Genomic DNA, 16,804 nt, shown 5'->3' with positions numbered 1-16,804 from the left:
ATACACTTGTTAGGAGTGTAAAATGAAATTTTTGAAGTGCTAATAAAAATTTCTGAAAAAAGTTCATGTATATTCTTATTTTATCAAGTTTATTGTTAGTTTTATTGGATATGCTTCATTTCTTATTTTGTATATTCAACCACATTAAAAGTGATTATATTCATATGTACTATTTTATCTTGACATATGATTTTATGTTATGCACACCTGCATATGCCTGCAAACATACTTATATAAAATCGACTAATTAGAAGCATACCCAAATCTATAGCAAAACTCAGAAGAAGAAAAAATATTGAATGGTAAATACATGAAAGTTTGAAGGTTTCCAAAATCTTGCAAAATGTAGTTAATCCAAATAATGTATGCTTTTGAGATAAAATTGATTACGAAAAACCCAATAATCCGATATTCTAAATGAGAAATAATATTTAACAACGAAAGTTTTAGTATTAGCTTGAGCTTGAAAAAACATTAAACAAACCAAGCTTGAGCACAATGACATTTGTTTATGGCTATATGATTGCTACAAATTTCATGCTAGTATTTTAATTTTTAATGACGATGAATCACACGATAATGATCAAGAGTTGCTACAATGCCTTTATAAGTCTTATGAACTCCCGAGAAATGGATTGGCAGCAAAGCCATCGGTTGGTCTTTTATTTTTATTTTTATTTATTTATATAAGAAAGTTGTGCTGGAAATTGTCTATAGCTAGATCAAGAGAGAAACCAAAAAAGTTAATCGCGCAGCCAAACAGGGGCTCAGCAAAACAGTAGGAGCTTTACCAAGAGAGACAAGAGAGTCCACTCAGCGTCCGAGTCCGACGGTTCGTGGCAAACTGAAATCAGTTGCTCTTCCTCTTCTGCCTTCCGTCTCCGCCTCTCTGGTTGCTTTGCTGTGTAAGTAACACAACGACGGAGAAGCAGCCAAATGGCGCAAGCTAAAGAGTCCACGTCGTCGAGTCCGCTGACGCAAGCTGACTCTGAAGATGTTTCCAGGTCTCCGCCAAGCTCCCCCAACTCCTCCACTCGCAAGGTCTGTCTGTCTGTCCGTCACCTTCCCGCCACTTTAGAAAACCTCTTCCCCAATTTGGAAATTGAATCATTTTATTTTTGTGGCAGTTTGGGGATTTGATTAGAGCATGAAATTTGAAAGAAGCATAATTAATAGTTGAATGCTGAAATTTTCCTAATTAGGTTTGGGAGATAGAGAAATGTTGTATTAGAAACCTGCAAGAACAAGATGATTTTGGATTGAAAAATTGGGGGTTTGGAATCTGAATAAAATCATGGAAAGATATAATTGTTGGGTAGCTATGATTGAATTTGTTATGATGGTAAGTCAAGGGGCTTGTAGCTCAGTTGGTTCCCGGTCCCCCTTCCCCCAAGTATTTGCTTGTGTAAAGAAAAAAAAAATTGGTAAAAACTTATTTTGATCTCTTGGATGAACTACAAATGGGTAGTCTTGGGAAATGGATCTGCAGTAACAACTCGAAATGTAAAGTGTTGCTAATTTCTTCGTACTCGTTTCAAGTTTGAAGTTCCAGTTGTTGTGCAAATATTAATAGCTTACGCTTTCATGACCTCTATAAAGAATGTCATAAAAGGTTCGAAAAATGCTAAACAGAAGGGGCTGTAATAGTCCATGATAGTGGTGCGAAGTAGATTAAGTACCAGCGGGTTTTAAGCACTTATGTTAGTCCTTTTCCTCTATCTAGTCTTATTTAAAGTCATCATTTACTGAATCTGTTTGTGCCAGAGTTTTTGTTGGTTGTTTTTCAATGCATAAAGTATACCAAACACCTTGTGTCTTCAGTATAACATTTACCCTTGAATTTGATCAGGCATGCTATGCAGTGCTTCAGAGTTGGGTCTCCAAGAAATTCATGACTGGATGGTAATGTGCATAAATTGGGTTTGGTTATTTTCTTATTATATAATCTTTTGTAATATATAAAGTTTGATCGTAACAACAAAAGATTTGAACTGTGAATTTGCAGTATGGTTCTCTTTCCTGTCGCTGTTACGTTCTTCATCACTTGGTGGTTTGTTCAGTTTATAGATGGTTTTTCCAGTCCAATATATGCCAGGCTTGGGGTTAGCATATTTGGTATGACTCCAAAGACTTCTTACTTACATTTGTTTCTGCATGTTTTGAAATACCAGTAATACTTTTGACCAAAAAAATTGGGGAAAATTCTGGTGGTACCATATGCCTTGAATAGGTTTTGTGGAAGTTTCCAAGTAGTTCAAGTTGCAGTAACTATCGAAGAGGAGCAAAAAATTAGAAGAAGGTCAATGTGAATCATCAAGCCTCTTATACACCATTTTTGGGTAGCATTTTTCAGTTCATGTAGGGAAAATTTTTACAATGTGGAGTATCTTTAATTTATTTGGTCCAAGTAGAATCATATCTTAAGTTCATACCAAGTTTTGCTGGATAATGGATTAAATGTTTGTCAATTTCATCGTGGGTAGTTAATTGTTTAATCTATGTCCTTGTGTGCTTCAGTATTGATTACTTCTTTTTTATTGTTGCAGGCCTAGGATTTGTTACATCCCTACTTTTTATATTCTTGATTGGTATTTTTGCTTCATCATGGATGGGTGAGACAGTTTTCTGGATTGGAGAATGGTTCATAAAACGTTTGCCCTTTATGAAGCACATATATTCGGCCTCTAAACAGATTAGTTCTGCGATCTCTCCAGGTAATTGCTTTTATGTCAATTTATGTGTCCATTCTTATATGTTCTTGTAAAGCTTTTGCATGTCTCTGTCCTAATTATTTTAGGGTTTATATTTTCCTCTATCACATCTGGGCTATAAAGGCGCTTAGCTACTTGCAAGCATGTTGGCCTCACTTGATAAAGGCTACACCTGAGCTCGTTTGTTCAACAAATGAACCAATCCAAGCTTAACTTCAGGCTTGTAAAAATAACAATCCAAGCCCAGAAATTGGTTGGTTAAATCATAAGGCTCACCAACCTATCTGAAGTGGCTCTTTGTATGATTTTTCCGCCAGAAAGTATGCCATATAATGGTAAATTCTGATGCTTGAATGTTTTTGTCAACTCCCATGTAGGCTTTCACTACGCTGTTTGACTTAAGTTGAATAATCATGTGAACTTGAAAAATATAAGTTCCCTTGCTTGGGTACTAGGGAGACACAGATGATTCCCTATCTAAGATAAACCTCTGACCCCTGTTATTGCCATTGTAAAGAAAAAGTGGTGAGCGCACACATGCAATGGTCTTCCTAATTCAAACAAATAGTTTTGTTTATATTATTTGGTAGGCTGCATTAGTTTCTCCGGAGCTAGTAAAAGTTTGTGATGCCGTCTACTTTCTGAGTGTGTGGTGCATGGTAGATTTAGTGTATTTCTGATATGGAATTCATTCAGTGTTTTTCTTTTCTTTGTCTCCATTTAGCTATACTCAGAAATTAATTCTCTTTCTATTGGACAGATCAAAAGACCACTGCTTTTAAAGAGGTTGCAATTATCCGTCATCCTCGACTTGGTGAATATGCATTTGGTTTTATAACATCATCTGTAACCCTTCAGGTATGTTGAACTGTCCAGCTATTAGAAGATCTACCTTATACATGTTATGTTAGAACTTCATGTATAACCACCTCGACATAGTTTAATGTTCTATTTGTCAACAGATTGGTGTGTGTTTGGAAGAAGCAGGTATAGTTTGTATGTTCAGATTTTTTTTGTCCCAATTTTGACCTTGCTGGTTTTCCCCTTATATTAGAAGCTGGTGGTGGCTTATTGGTTGTTAATGCACAAGAGAGATATCTGTCAGAAAAACTATTTGATCCCCTTGAAAAGCAGTTTCTTGTGTCTGAAAAAGGTTTCCTTTTTAGCTGTTCTTTCTTGAAAAAGTAACGGTTGGTTAGTTTTGGCACCTTCTCGGAAGTACAGAACTGTTTTCTTTGGCATTATTATCATCTTTTCCTATACAGTTCATGTGGGAGATTTTTAAGTTCGTTAAATGTAAAGAACTGCTTAGAAGAAGGTGATGGATTATGTTGGTTGTTAATGCATTGGAGAGGAATAACTTTGGGAACAGCTATTTGATTCCCTCAAAAGACAGTTTCTTGTGTCTGAAAAAAAGGGTTTTCTGTTTGCTTTTCTTTTGTCGAAAAAGAAAAGGTTGGCTAGTTTTGGCACCTCCTGGAAGTACAAAATTGGTTTCTCTGGCATTATTTTATTTTTTCAAGTACAGTTCTTAAATTAAATGTAAAGAAGAATTTTTTTTATATTTACAGGTTGCTCTATTGTTATTTACACTTGTAGTAGGAAAATACTATGGATATCACCAATTTTTACTTGCAATCCGCAAAGCAATACTTGGTTTTAAAAAAATGTATTTGAATAAGATTAACAGCTATATTGCAACAGCCTTCTAAAAGGAAAGAAAGGAACAGTTATGCAATATAAGCTGCAAATGAAAGGAAAAAAAAATAGAACAGTTGTGTTGTGATGGTTAGCAATGGAAAAAATTAATACTCTAATAGTAAGATTTGGCTGTAGTTCATATTGGATTTTCTTATAATAACCATGAGTTACCTTTTGAATCTGATTGTTTTGTGGTTGATTACAGAGGGATGATGGCGACGAGGAGTTGTGTAGTGTTTATGTCCCAACAAACCATCTATACATTGGTGATATTTTTCTTGTCAATTCTGAAGAGATCATACGACCAAATTTGTCAGTTCGGGAAGGCATAGGTTTGTTCCCTCTTTTGTGGACATGCAGTCGTGGACCATATAGTCTAATTCATTCATGGACATGATAGTTTTGCATAAAATGTGTTTTGCTTGTGACTTTTCTAAATGCTACCTATGTTTAATATGGAACAAAAATCGATTGGTAATTTACAGATGTCTTATAGGTTTAGCAGGCGTGCTTTAATTTCTGTCAATAAAGTTGTCAATAGAGTAGTATACTGAAAACCCTAAACAGGAATAAAGTTGACAAACTCATAGCTTTAGATCAGGTGGCACTGAGGGAGAGGTGGGGTTAGGCGAGATTCAAGTCTTGATGTCATGCAAACAAGAAAAACTGTACAGAGGAGGCGAAGAATAAAGCTGATGAAACTCAGTTTTTCTCAAATAATGTTTGTTGTTCAAGAATTTTAAAGAGTTAGATTTAAAATGAAAAATAAATCATTTTAAGTTGTATGCCAGAAAAAAAACAAATCTTAATTGTATTATTGGTCCTATATCCTTGATTTGAATTCAGTGGAGGAAATTGGATTCAAGTATTTTTGCTCTATGTTAAGGATGGTTTTGTCATCGAACATGATTTGATATTTTTCAAACTGATCCCATTACTTGGGGTATATGTTCTCGTGCAACGTGATTGTTCTACTCTTATAACGGGTACATGTACTTTTTTGCATTTGCTGACTCCTTTCATTTGACCTGGAAGATGATTTTGTGACCAATAGTACCATTTATCCCTAGTTTTGAGCAGAGGCTGAAGAACTTTGTTGAGTAGTGCTATTATTTCATAACAGTTTGACAATCGTTTCTCGCCTGGAATGCAGAGATCATAATCTCAGTTGGTATGACGATGCCACAAGTGATTTCTCCGATCGAAAGGATTCCTAGGCAAAGTGACAGGATTCCACCGAACAGAATGGCGTCTCTTTAAAAACAAATGATACGGAGGGCTTATAGGACAGGTGCAGAAGTACGCAACATGGTATGTTCCTCAACCGGACCCCAGGTGTCGTACGTGATTACTAATCTGCTTGTTCACTAAACACAGCTAGACATGAGGACATGAGGACATGAGGACATGAAAAAACATGAGAAGAGCTTTATTTTTTCGTTCATGGATTCATGGCTAGGGTTTGCATTTTGAATTTCGTATTGTGTAGGAGTAGGTTATGCGATGTTTTATGTTACGTATTCTTTTTAACTGCTACGATGTATATTCAGTACACTTTTAATGTTGAAATGATGTATAGAAATGCTGTTATGATGATTTTATGGAAAGGTGTTTTCAAACCCCCATTTTCTCCCACTAGACACCACTCTATTTCTAGCAATTTGATTGAGTAAATCAAAGAAGAATTAACGGACATAAATTAGCTCTGTATGGAGCAAAGTCTTCAAGTTAATAAGTGATTTACAGTTTACGCACTGTCATTATTCTGCTCCTAAACATTCCTATCAATTTCTAGCCGTTTGATTGAAAAAATCAAAGAAAATCAATGAATAGGAATGAGCAGGGTGTGTTGAATGATAAAAATGGTGTGAGAATTATTTCCCTAAAATTTTCTATTAAGGAAGAAGGTCAACACGATGGCATTGCTGTTGTACGCGACTGCGCAGGGATCTGTAATTATAAATTCTTAGAATAGCTCTTGATTTAGAATTGTTTAAAATAAATAAATAAATCGTAAATTATAAAGAAAAATTGATTTTTGTATTTAGTTCTCAAGGAGCTGGAGTAGCTCAGCTGGTTAGAGCTGGTTAGAGCTTGTGGTTGTTAACCACAAGGTCGAAGGTTCAATCCTTTCTTGGTATTTTGTACTACAGTCTGGTAGTATTTCTCTTCACTTGAAGTGAGAGATCTTAGGTTTGAACTTGATGGATGACGAATTCGATACCAAATTAAGCTACCCATTATATTGCTTAGCTGAACTTCCTCTCTTATTAGTGTAAAAATATTGATATACTAAAAAAAAAAAAAAAAAAAAGTGTAAAATTGACCACTTAAAGAAGAAGGTAAAAAAAAAAAAACTAAAAGCCCATTTAATTTTGGTTCTATATAGCCCAACAAAGCCCACCATTGGCTCCAACTCGTCTCTTTCTTTTCCTCCAGCACAAGAAAACACTCGGCAGTCCTTCTTCAGCTCGATCTCACTCTCCGTTCTTCATCTCGACTTCTTGTTCTTCGTCTGTGCGCAATCATCAATCTCCAAGGTATTTTAACAACCCCAAATTTCTCCCTGTTTTTTCGATTTACATTACCCAGTCTATGAATCGATTTCTAGGGTTTATCCTGGAACGCGATCATCAATTTAATTTTTCATCTGAATTTTGTGCTTCTCAGAGGACTTTAAGAGCTAGCTATGAAGCTTGACACTAGCGGTCTCGAATCACACGCGCCGCATCTCTTCGGCGAGAGCAGTGGGTTTCTCGACGGCGTTTCGGGTCCTCCGGCGTTCGAGGTTCCTATTACCAATGATGTGAGTTTCGATATGTTTTTAGTGCTCTCTTTTCCGTCGTGGTTCCTAGTCTCCTCTGTGTGGTAGAATTTTTGGCTGATTTTTTGTTTGTGTGTTTTTTGGTTCTTCTGCTGTTTCAGTTTGATGGATTTCAGAAGGAAGCTATCCAGATGGTGAAGCCTGCCAAGGGGACAACCACGCTTGCATTCATCTTCAAGGATGGAGTCATGGTTGCTGCCGATTCTCGAGCTTCAATGGGAGGATATATCTGTAAGATGCTTGCTTTATCTCATATATTATGACATAATTGTATGCTTTGCTTTGTGCCACCAAGTGTTTGTGAAGATGTAGCTATTTACGGTTTCGAGATTTTCATGAAGTGCTCTATTAATCGAATTGGCATATTCCCAGAGTGTATATGTTATATCTGTGTACTGGTATATCTTGTCATGTTAGTTTAGGTGTCCTATTGTGTCTGTCATGTCTGCATACCGATGGATCTTATCTTTGTATACAGAACTTGGGTTCATATTTACAATCCTCTTCCTTATCTTTTCAGCGTCACAATCTGTGAAGAAGATTATTGAAATCAATCCGTACATGCTTGGTACAATGGCGGGAGGAGCTGCTGACTGCCAGTTTTGGCACAGAAATTTGGGGATTAAGGTAGTGCTTTTATTGTGTTTTCTTAATTTGAAGCTTACAACTTTAGACTTGTCATCTATAATTCTTTTCGAAGGTCTGGACTTATATTTATTCTATGCTCTGTATACTTTCATGTTGCTTGTACGAGGACTTGGATCATCAATATGATTGAGAAACTTATCACAACAGGAATTGTATAGTAGTGTAGTGGTGACATATTTATGTTCACTTACAAAGGGGATAACAATTGTCTTGTTTAATTTGACTTATACTAACAACCAATTGTCTTGTAAAAATCAGTGTCGGCTTCATGAGTTAGCAAATAAGCGCAGAATTTCTGTTACTGGAGCATCAAAGCTGTTGGCAAATATTTTGTACTCTTACCGCGGAATGGGTCTCTCTGTTGGGACCATGATTGCTGGCTGGGACGAAACAGTAAGAAGATACAAATCATGTCACATGAAATTTTTCTGTCATTTATACTCATGTAATGTGTATCCTTGTTGGAGTGCAGGGTCCTGGACTGTATTATGTTGACAGTGAGGGAGGCCGTTTGAAAGGAATGAGGTTTTCTGTTGGTTCAGGCTCGCCTTACGCTTATGGTGTTCTGGATAATGGGTGTGTGCTTCGCTTTCACCCCTTTAGTTTTGTTTGTCTATTGGTGCAATGATGTTGAACCATTTTTTCTGCATTGTCTTTATTAAGTATATAACAGAAGAATAGCAAGTGCATAGGATTTCTCTACATAATAATCACAAGCAAGTGTTTAGGATTTTGGTTATAGATACAAATCACAAGCAAGTGGTAGTGTAAAATGTACAAGTTTCCTTACTTTGAACGTCCTGGCTGGTTGAGAAGAAACGTTTGAAATAACATGAATTTAAAAATAGATTTGGAGGGAGTTGCAAAGGATGGGAGATGTAACTTGTCTACTTGAAATTTGCTTCCCTTATGCTCTGGCCCACTATGCTTTTCCTTTGCTTTGCTTTTGGTAGAGGTTCAATTTGTAATCAGGATAACTGGCTTATGGGAATCATTTAAGCCCCTTGCCCTGATGTTGTGGTTGTAGCACATAGCCATGCTTGCTGTTTATCATACTCTCTGTATACTTTGTTATGCACCGGTCATTCTACTAACTCAAGTTGATTCTGCTAGGTACCGGTATGACATGTCAGTCGAAGAAGCTGCTGAGTTGGCTAGAAGAGCTATCTATCATGCAACATTCCGCGATGGGGCCAGCGGGGGAGTGGCAAGCGGTAACTCTCTCTGCCCCTCTCTCTCTGCACATTCATGACTTTTTATTTGTTTTTTAACTGGGGTGTTTTTTATTAGTCTATCACGTGGGGCCAAACGGATGGAAGAAGCTGTCCGGAGACGATGTTGGGGAACTTCACTACCACTATTACCCTGTAGTGGCAGGCTCTGTTGAACAAGAAATGGTTGAAGTCTGATGGAAAATGGGAATACCAAGTGTAGGATTCCATGGCCGATGCTGGGTTTATATGTGAAACTGTTTGTTGTATTAGGATTTTAAGTTGACTTCACAACCTTGTGATCTTTATTACATTCAATTGCGGATTTCATATCATTTGTTGGTGATGTTATTTCATTTGAATTAGACAGCTGATCACATTCGTGTCCGGTTTTTCGTTCCCGGTATTCCATCTGTTGGTTTAGGCGTTCAGCAAATTGTGTGCATCCCCTTCTGCTATCAATTCTCTAGAAGGAGTAACTTACATTTCTGTTCTGCTGATCCCACTTATGGATTCACACCTGTGCATTTCACTGCACAAAATCGCAAATTACAGAAACCGTATAACAAGTTTCCTCATGAGCGTTACATCTACAACCATGACAAGCCCTTTCAAAAGCACAATCCAACCAGACCGCGCTCCGAAATCAGAATTTCTGTATGCATGTTTGTTCTCTCTCGTTTTTAATGTACTTCTAGGCTTATGCCGACCTTTGCACGTTTGGAACTGCTTTTGTACGAAGCACTTTTATTACAAGCACACATCTTGACACAGAAACACTATATTACAACATCAATTAATGTCCAATATTGTGATCCATTTAGGCTTGTATTCTCTCCATTTGAAGGTGCTCTTCCAAGTTTTTCTGTCAAAGATAGTTAGAAGCACTTTTGGTTGTCCACAAGCACTTTTCAAGTCCCATTGAATTTCTTTCTTATATATTAGGGAAGTTGATTTCATTTCATGCATGGACTTTGTTGTGGGGCTATGACTACACTTCCGGGGTTTGGCAATTTGAAGGCAATTTTCTTCAGGGGTCACAATAATGCAGATATTTGGTGCATCCAAACAAGCGACAGCTCGGCAACTGAGGGTCTATGATGGGGATTTGAAGTACTATGCTCACAGTGTGGTAGCTGCTAATATCTACGGTAAGTGGGTTAGGCTGAATGTGATTCACAACGTTGCTGCAGGGAAAGTGACAATTTTTATCGACGGGAAACGGAAGTTCGTCGCCAGAGATCATGGCCGAGCAACCTTTTACTTCAAGTATGGAGTTTATGGAGCCTTATATCGTTCAAGTAACTACATGCAATCAAGTTGGAGAGGAATCAAACTTTTCAAAAAAATGAAATATATATCCATTGAGGGAGAAGAGAAGGGGGAGCTTGATGTACAAAATAGTTTTATACAATTATTCTTGCCCGCGCGCTGCAGCGGGTCGAGAAATTTGTCATGTAAATAAAGAAATATACTAAAAGCTTTAATACCATGTATTTGTGCAAGAAAAAGAATAAGAAAAAAAAATCTTGTTTATTCTCTCCACATTAGCACAAGTAAAAATGTCAAAATGTGCCTGGGACTCTCTTGGTCTCTTCATGACTCCGCCTCTGATAGTCTCCCTAGCATTTTCCTTTTATGGAATAGTGACCAACAAAAGTATGGGATTCGCGTTTGTGACATGTAATGTAAGCAAAAACCATAAATTTAATAGAACGTGCAACAGATTGCAACTCAACAAAACATTTGAGGTCAATATTACAATATTGTGTAAGGGGGTAAATCTCAAAAGGGAGGGAGACTAGTTTTGTGTGACATTCATTGAGGGAGAAAGGAAGGGGAGCTTGGTGTTCAAAATATGATTGCAGATGAAATTGCTATTTTAGGAACATAATTACGACAATATTTGTGAAAAGTTGGGACTTTGACTACAAAGTGGTCACTAATCATAGATGACGAATTTAATATCAATTTATTATCTCACTTTTATATATCATCGTTGTATAAAAAACAAATATAAAGCGGTGTCATTAAACCTTTGGCAGGAGAAATCTACGAAGCAAAATCTTAGGCAAATAAGAAAAAGTGGCACGTACACGCTCCAGCGAGTCTGCAAACAAATACTCAAAAACAAAAACCCAAAACTGGCATCCAATCATGGTTGATTTTTCTTTGTTAATAGAGCTTATACAATTTGTTTTGACCAATAAAATGAAATGCACATTTTTGTCCCCATAAGATTAAGCACAACCAGTTGTTTTTACTAGTATCCATCGCTCTAGTTACTCCAATCCCAACACCTTTTTCTTCACCTTATTTCATATCTTACTCTTTCTTTTATCTATTGCAAGCAAAAAATCATGTGTTCTTTTATACAAGCAATATTTATTTTACAAAAATTTAAACTGCGGCGAGAAATAAAACTCAGGTACATGATGGATCACATTTGCTCTAAACAAAAACTTTTTTCATTCCCTATACTCTATTATGTCTCACTTTATCCCTGTGCTCTTCTTTAGTGTTTTACTTTGCTCATTCAGTCAACTAAGTTGAGAAAAATGTTTAGTTTTATTCATATGGTATGGGCTCTTTGGTATTTTCAACAGTAAATATAAGAATACAATAACTAAGTTGTCAGTTTATAATGACAACTTAGGGAAATTGAGCTATTTAGAGTCAAGAAAGAAATTTCCGGTAATTTTGGCGAAGGTTATAGGTTTTTTTTGTTTCCCATGCTAGAGTGATTTTTGTGGATTCAGATGTCCAAATGTGAGAACTAGTTTAAAAGACGAAAAAGTCCTTGCCACCCAAACAAAACTGATAGCTCCTTCAACCTAGTTGACAATATTGGATAAAGTGAGACACCATAATCGTGTAAATGAGACAGTAAGATTTTGTGTATATCTAAAAATATAATATTGTTTGTTGAAAAAAAAAAAAAAAAAAAAGCAGCCCCTTTTTTTGGATGTTGCTCCTAACTGGTTTTGTGACTCTTGGATTGACTAGAGAGACTCCGGGGGAAGCTAATGAGGTAATTTCATTAATCTCGTGGCACCGTCTCTTTTTAAATGTCAGTCACACTAGCACATAATGTTATTGATCCACAAGAAAACAATAACGTCGATATGTTGTGAATCTCTCTTGATATAAATAACAAAAAATAGATGCATATGTTATAACATAAGTGAATTAGTTATCCTGTATCATGTAAATTTTTTAATATAATATGATGACACAACCCAAATCCAACACAAAACTACCGAATTAGGATTTACAACTGTTGTGTTTTAACAATGAAAAAGAATATGCAGAATTAACTCGAAGGTTGTGTTTGATAAGGTGAACTTCTGCAAGTTGGCGAAACCGGTTAACAAGTTTTGATCTGAAAGACTAGAGGGCAGTAACAATTTCAGAAGTTCACGTTATCAAACACATTCAACTGGTCTCATCCTGAAAAGGCATCTCTTCCAGCAAAGTTTGAGGCTCACCGAAGATAGGAGGAGGCCGAGTGTGCGTAGAATCATGGTAATTAAATTGTTCGCCAAGATCATCCAGCTCCAAATATTGCCCATCGTCACCTAGCGGCATTTGACCCGTATCACAGACAGAATTAGGCAAACTGGAGAAACTACATCCATCTTCACCTACTCTAGCCACCTTGCCCAAATCTCCTAAAGTGACGTAAATATCATCACTAACGACGTGAGGTGTAGCGCTAGCATTTCCAATACGAACAACATTACCAAGCTCCTGCAAATCATGAAGAAGTTTTACATTCACGTACTTCAGAAGTTGAAAGAACACTTGCAAGATAATTTATTTGTACTAACGTACTTACGGAATTTAAATTCGTTCTATAAACAGATACAGATGCATGCTTATAAGATATTCAAGATGGTCCCGCCACCCAATTTTAAACTCTAGCTTCAACAAAAATAACATCTGTACTACAGTTATTAACACTGACTTCATGTTCCCAGCTTCCACATAAAAAGTCTAATTTGTATCTTTCGACAAGCTCATTGACATCGGTGACAAAGGCAAAAATGAAAACTGCATATTCATTGGAAAGCTATAGTAGCGACTATTCCACCACTCAAAAAATGTAAATTCATATCATGATTGGCGGTTCCACTAACTACTGAATCACGAATGTTATAAACTGTTTAGAGAGGAGAGAAGGGTGCATTACGCACCTCATTTTTTTCGTTTTCTTTGATTAAGGAAGGGCTTTCTTCCGAGAAGCAAGCCAATATTGACAGGATATCATCATCATTGGAAGTATGAGGCTCCTCAACTGTAGCATGATTACTGGAAACCAGTTGGGGAACATGGCAAGAAAGTTGTACAACATCTGATATGCACGATTCAGATGAAGGACGTATGTGCATACTTCCATGGGAATACGTGCTAGTAGTGGTGGAACTATTGTAGTTACTCGGCGGCACAAGGTTTGGTTCAGGCATATTTGCATGTGGGACTGCTTCTGAACAATTTTCAGCCTCATCATCACTCCAGTCTTCCTCCATAAGGGGCGCACCATATTGTGCACCATTTTTTGGCCCTGGCCCTTCTTTTTGAAAAATTGTACAGAGCACATACGATTCCTGTAACATGAAAATATTAGAAAAAGTAATCAACACCGACTAGCCATCCAAAGAAGTATAACAAACTGTACAAACCAACAGTCCAATTCAGAAGCATGAAAAAATTCTAATCAGTTGAAACATTCAAGAATAACAAATCTTTACAAAAGGAAAGTATATTACAAAATCATTGCAGAGTGCCAAACTAATTTAACAGAAAACAAGGAAGAATACAAAATAATGAGAGGAAAAGTATCATTTACCTGAGGCACGCCACGATTAGCTAGGTCCTTAGATTCAAGCCTATACTCATGCATAACCCAGTCTGTTCGCTCTCCTTTTGGAGCTTGACCTGTATGAAAAATCAATGTTTTTATCTTTCCTGCAACTTCACCATTGTAAAGAACAGATCTGTCATTTCCCGTGGCCTTCCAGTACCCATATTCAGTTGTACGTTTCGCTCTAGCCCCAGTTGGATACTTCCTTTCTGTCGGACAAAAGAAGTACCATTTTAAATCTCCACTTTGCCAGCTAGATTTTTCTGAAAAATTAAAGCACAACAGTCAGAAACTACATAACACAAAGTAGGAAACCCAAGGTTAATTAGAATGACAAGGTATATGACAGTAAAGGCAAGAAAGAAGATAAGTTAGAATGACATATTACCTGGAAGATCCCAAGGAGCATACTTATGAATGTCGACCTCTGCAACAAAGTTATAAGGGAGTCTTTTCCCCATTACTTTCCTCTTCAAATAATATTGTACAAGCTCTACATCAGTTGGAGAAAACCGAAAACCAGGAGACAACGATGATTTCCCTTTCCCCATCAGAAAATACAAATGTACACTCTCAACTATCTGACAATAGCCTTAATTCCCAATGTGGAAGTTCGTCGCAAAATGCGAAGAACACAGCGCCCCGCCCTCAAGTCCAATGATGGAACAAGATCTTCCGCAAACACAAGAGCCTACCTCGGTGCATAAAACAAAACAATCGAATAATTGATGGATGTTTGTCGTTGAGATCAAAAGACATTGGATGCACCCCTGTTATCCAACACTATTAGACACACAAACTCGGAAAAAGCAGCAGAAAACTAGAGAAAATAACAGAACTTGATATCTGGAAAACACAATTCGGGCTATGCACTTATTAAAATTGAACCGATGAAAGCAACACATTTCACATTTAAGATAATGAACCCTACGCACAAACTAGACACGACAATTGTCGACAAAAAATTAAATAATAAAAAAAGAAGGAAAAATCAAAACCAGATCATAAAACCATCAGAATCATCTTAAACAATTAAACCCAAATAGTAAAAACGATCACGAAAGCCGGACAAGGGTAATTAAAACCCAACAGAACCCTAGCCCGCCAAATCAACGTACTTTAATCCACTTTCATCATCTTTCCACATTCACATCCGGAGTTTACCAAATACTCTGTAAGGGAGACTGCAGATAGAAAAACCCTAATTTAAGAAAAAGGAAAGACATTTCATAGCTTAGAGAGAAAGAGAGCGTGATGAGAAAAACCTAACGGTGAAATCATTAGGGCTTGGCGAGAGAACGAAAACAAAATGATCAAAACCTAAAAAGAAAAGGAAAATGCTGAGGTCGACATAAACAGTGAACGAAGAGAGAAAAATGTACCTTACGATGGAGGGAATTGGCGACGGCGGAAGGAATGGGGAAAGCGGCGTCGACGGCGGGAATGGGAGGGCGGGAGTGGAAACGCAAACTGGAAGAGAGATCTGCTTCGGGCGAGTTCAGGTGTACTCGTTCTCCATGATCGGGGTTTAAGGGGTTTAGGGGTTTGAATCCTTTGACAAAAATGTTTCTTTTTATTATTTTATTTTTTTGGCGTAACTGAAACAGAGTTTTTATAGACATTCTGGCCTGACCCAGATGTAGTTGGCTTTAAAATCCTCTGCCCAAATGCAGCCCGGACCTCCCTCTTTCGATTTTCTTACTCAACTCTCAATTTTTTTTTTTTTTTGATACAATCATACATTTACGCTATCAGGTGGGTTTATGAGGTTCGAACTAATGATCTCCCCCTAACAAGTGAAGAAAAATAATACTAAACTGTAATATCAAGTAACTATTCAACTTTGAATTTGTTTCTTAATCCTTTTAGAGCGTGCCAATTTCTTCACACCACATCTTAATACATCACTTTTTTTTTTAATTATTCGCGCTACGAGAAAGGGAGAAAATAGTTGGCAATTTGATAAAAAAAATTAACAGACTTGACAGTAGGGACAAACACAAAGTTGGCAGCTTTCCAAGGATGGGGTTCTCTCCCTTCCCGTTTTCCTTTCCCTCCCGCCCTCCCCACTTCTCAAAGTCCTTAGATATGTTGTTTGCACCCTCATCGAAATTCCTCATTTCACATTAGTGGGATTTAAGTACTAAAGGACGAAAATAAACTTTTCGACCTGTTAATGCAAAAAACTGTTAAGGTTAACAAGTAGTGGTATATGGTGGGTGACAGGGTTTAGAGTAGGAATGCAATTGGTTGAACGAGTTAGATAGTCAACCCATTCCTAACAAAATTCCTAATTCGAGTTTGAGTTAAGGTTCATGCAGGTTTATTTAGGTTCGAATTTAAATTGAGTTCGGCCTTACTCGAGTTAGGTTCGATTTTGTGCAACTTTATCAAGTTCAATTTTGTAACACATTAATTTATAAGATAAATTAATCTCAAATTTTTGAACAAAAAAAAAACCATTTAAAATTCAATTTTACACATCATCAACCATACAAAAGAGAAACCAAATAGCGTGAGACAAATTTCTAAATGTTCAACCATGCAATTTTGAAACTAAATTACAAGAATACAAAAGTTTTAACCAAAAGACACGTAAAAGCAACACCATCATTTACTATTCAAATGAAAACCAACAACAAACTTCAAGTATAGCCCTTCGAAAGTTTGTAACTAGCTTATATAGTAGATATGAATAGGTAACATGTGCATAAGCAATTCAGGCAAGAAATGGAGTTAGGTTTGGGTCCACATGGGTGGAAAACCATTAACCGGACCCAACCCAATAAATAATCTGGTTGAAGTCGTGTTGAGTTTGTGCAGGTTTTTACTTCATTTTAAACCA

At 36.9% G+C, this 16,804-nt stretch overlaps 3 protein-coding genes and 1 pseudogene across 4 annotated transcripts; 3 read left to right on the top strand and 1 right to left on the bottom strand.

Annotated features, from left to right (window-relative positions):
- Nucleotides 1–723: 723 nt before the first annotated feature.
- LOC137729180 (protein LIKE COV 2-like) lies at nt 724–6,013 on the top strand. Of its 2 annotated transcripts, none has more exons than XM_068468031.1 (7): nt 724–1,041; nt 1,850–1,902; nt 2,006–2,115; nt 2,547–2,714; nt 3,472–3,569; nt 4,618–4,744; nt 5,566–6,013. In XM_068468031.1, exons 1-7 carry the CDS (start codon nt 937–939, stop codon nt 5,670–5,672), a joined length of 768 nt encoding a protein of 255 aa, XP_068324132.1. In that variant the 5' UTR covers nt 724–936; the 3' UTR covers nt 5,673–6,013. The 2 variants fall into 2 exon arrangements, with proteins under 2 accessions (XP_068324132.1, XP_068324133.1); XM_068468032.1 differs by having other exon boundaries at nt 5,536–5,663.
- An 809-nt stretch (nt 6,014–6,822) lies between these two features.
- Nucleotides 6,823–9,504, top strand: LOC137728079 (proteasome subunit beta type-5-like). Its single transcript, XM_068466966.1, has 8 exons — nt 6,823–6,952; nt 7,083–7,218; nt 7,338–7,467; nt 7,757–7,863; nt 8,143–8,277; nt 8,357–8,460; nt 8,998–9,098; nt 9,175–9,504. Exons 2-8 carry the CDS (start codon nt 7,102–7,104, stop codon nt 9,291–9,293), a joined length of 813 nt encoding a protein of 270 aa, XP_068323067.1. The 5' UTR covers nt 6,823–6,952; nt 7,083–7,101; the 3' UTR covers nt 9,294–9,504.
- Nucleotides 9,325–10,560, top strand: LOC137727601 (citrate-binding protein-like; annotated as a pseudogene).
- A 1,737-nt stretch (nt 10,561–12,297) lies between these two features.
- On the bottom strand, nt 12,298–15,504 carry LOC137730234 (NAC domain-containing protein 82-like). Its single transcript, XM_068469300.1, has 5 exons — nt 15,342–15,504; nt 14,348–14,729; nt 13,945–14,222; nt 13,292–13,702; nt 12,298–12,845 (listed from the first exon to the last, which is right to left on the bottom strand). The coding sequence occupies exons 2-5, from the start codon at nt 14,508–14,510 to the stop codon at nt 12,531–12,533; spliced, it is 1,167 nt and encodes a 388-aa protein (XP_068325401.1). The 5' UTR covers nt 14,511–14,729; nt 15,342–15,504; the 3' UTR covers nt 12,298–12,530.
- Nucleotides 15,505–16,804: the final 1,300 nt, after the last annotated feature.

This window comes from Pyrus communis, chromosome 3 (genome assembly GCF_963583255.1).
Source record: "Pyrus communis chromosome 3, drPyrComm1.1, whole genome shotgun sequence".
In the NCBI taxonomy this organism is placed as follows: domain Eukaryota; kingdom Viridiplantae; phylum Streptophyta; class Magnoliopsida; order Rosales; family Rosaceae; genus Pyrus; species Pyrus communis.
Note: the sequence above shows the minus strand (reverse complement) of the source record. Positions and strands in the feature narration are given on the sequence as shown.

Coding starts and splice junctions, on each gene's coding strand:
- LOC137729180 (XM_068468031.1), top strand. CDS start 937: ATGGCGCAAGCTAAAGAGTCCACGTCGTCGAGTCCGCTGACGCAAGCT. Junction 1,903..2,005: donor AAGAAATTCATGACTGGATG/GTAATGTGCATA, acceptor GTGAATTTGCAG/TATGGTTCTCTTTCCTGTCG. Junction 3,570..4,617: donor CATCATCTGTAACCCTTCAG/GTATGTTGAACT, acceptor GGTTGATTACAG/AGGGATGATGGCGACGAGGA.
- LOC137730234 (XM_068469300.1), bottom strand. CDS start 14,510: ATGGGGAAAGGGAAATCATCGTTGTCTCCTGGTTTTCGGTTTTCTCCA. Junction 14,223..14,347: donor TGCTCCTTGGGATCTTCCAG/GTAATATGTCAT, acceptor TTAATTTTTCAG/AAAAATCTAGCTGGCAAAGT. Junction 13,703..13,944: donor CTAATCGTGGCGTGCCTCAG/GTAAATGATACT, acceptor TTCATGTTACAG/GAATCGTATGTGCTCTGTAC.
- LOC137728079 (XM_068466966.1), top strand. CDS start 7,102: ATGAAGCTTGACACTAGCGGTCTCGAATCACACGCGCCGCATCTCTTC. Junction 7,219..7,337: donor AGGTTCCTATTACCAATGAT/GTGAGTTTCGAT, acceptor CTGCTGTTTCAG/TTTGATGGATTTCAGAAGGA. Junction 9,099..9,174: donor CAGCGGGGGAGTGGCAAGCG/GTAACTCTCTCT, acceptor GTTTTTTATTAG/TCTATCACGTGGGGCCAAAC.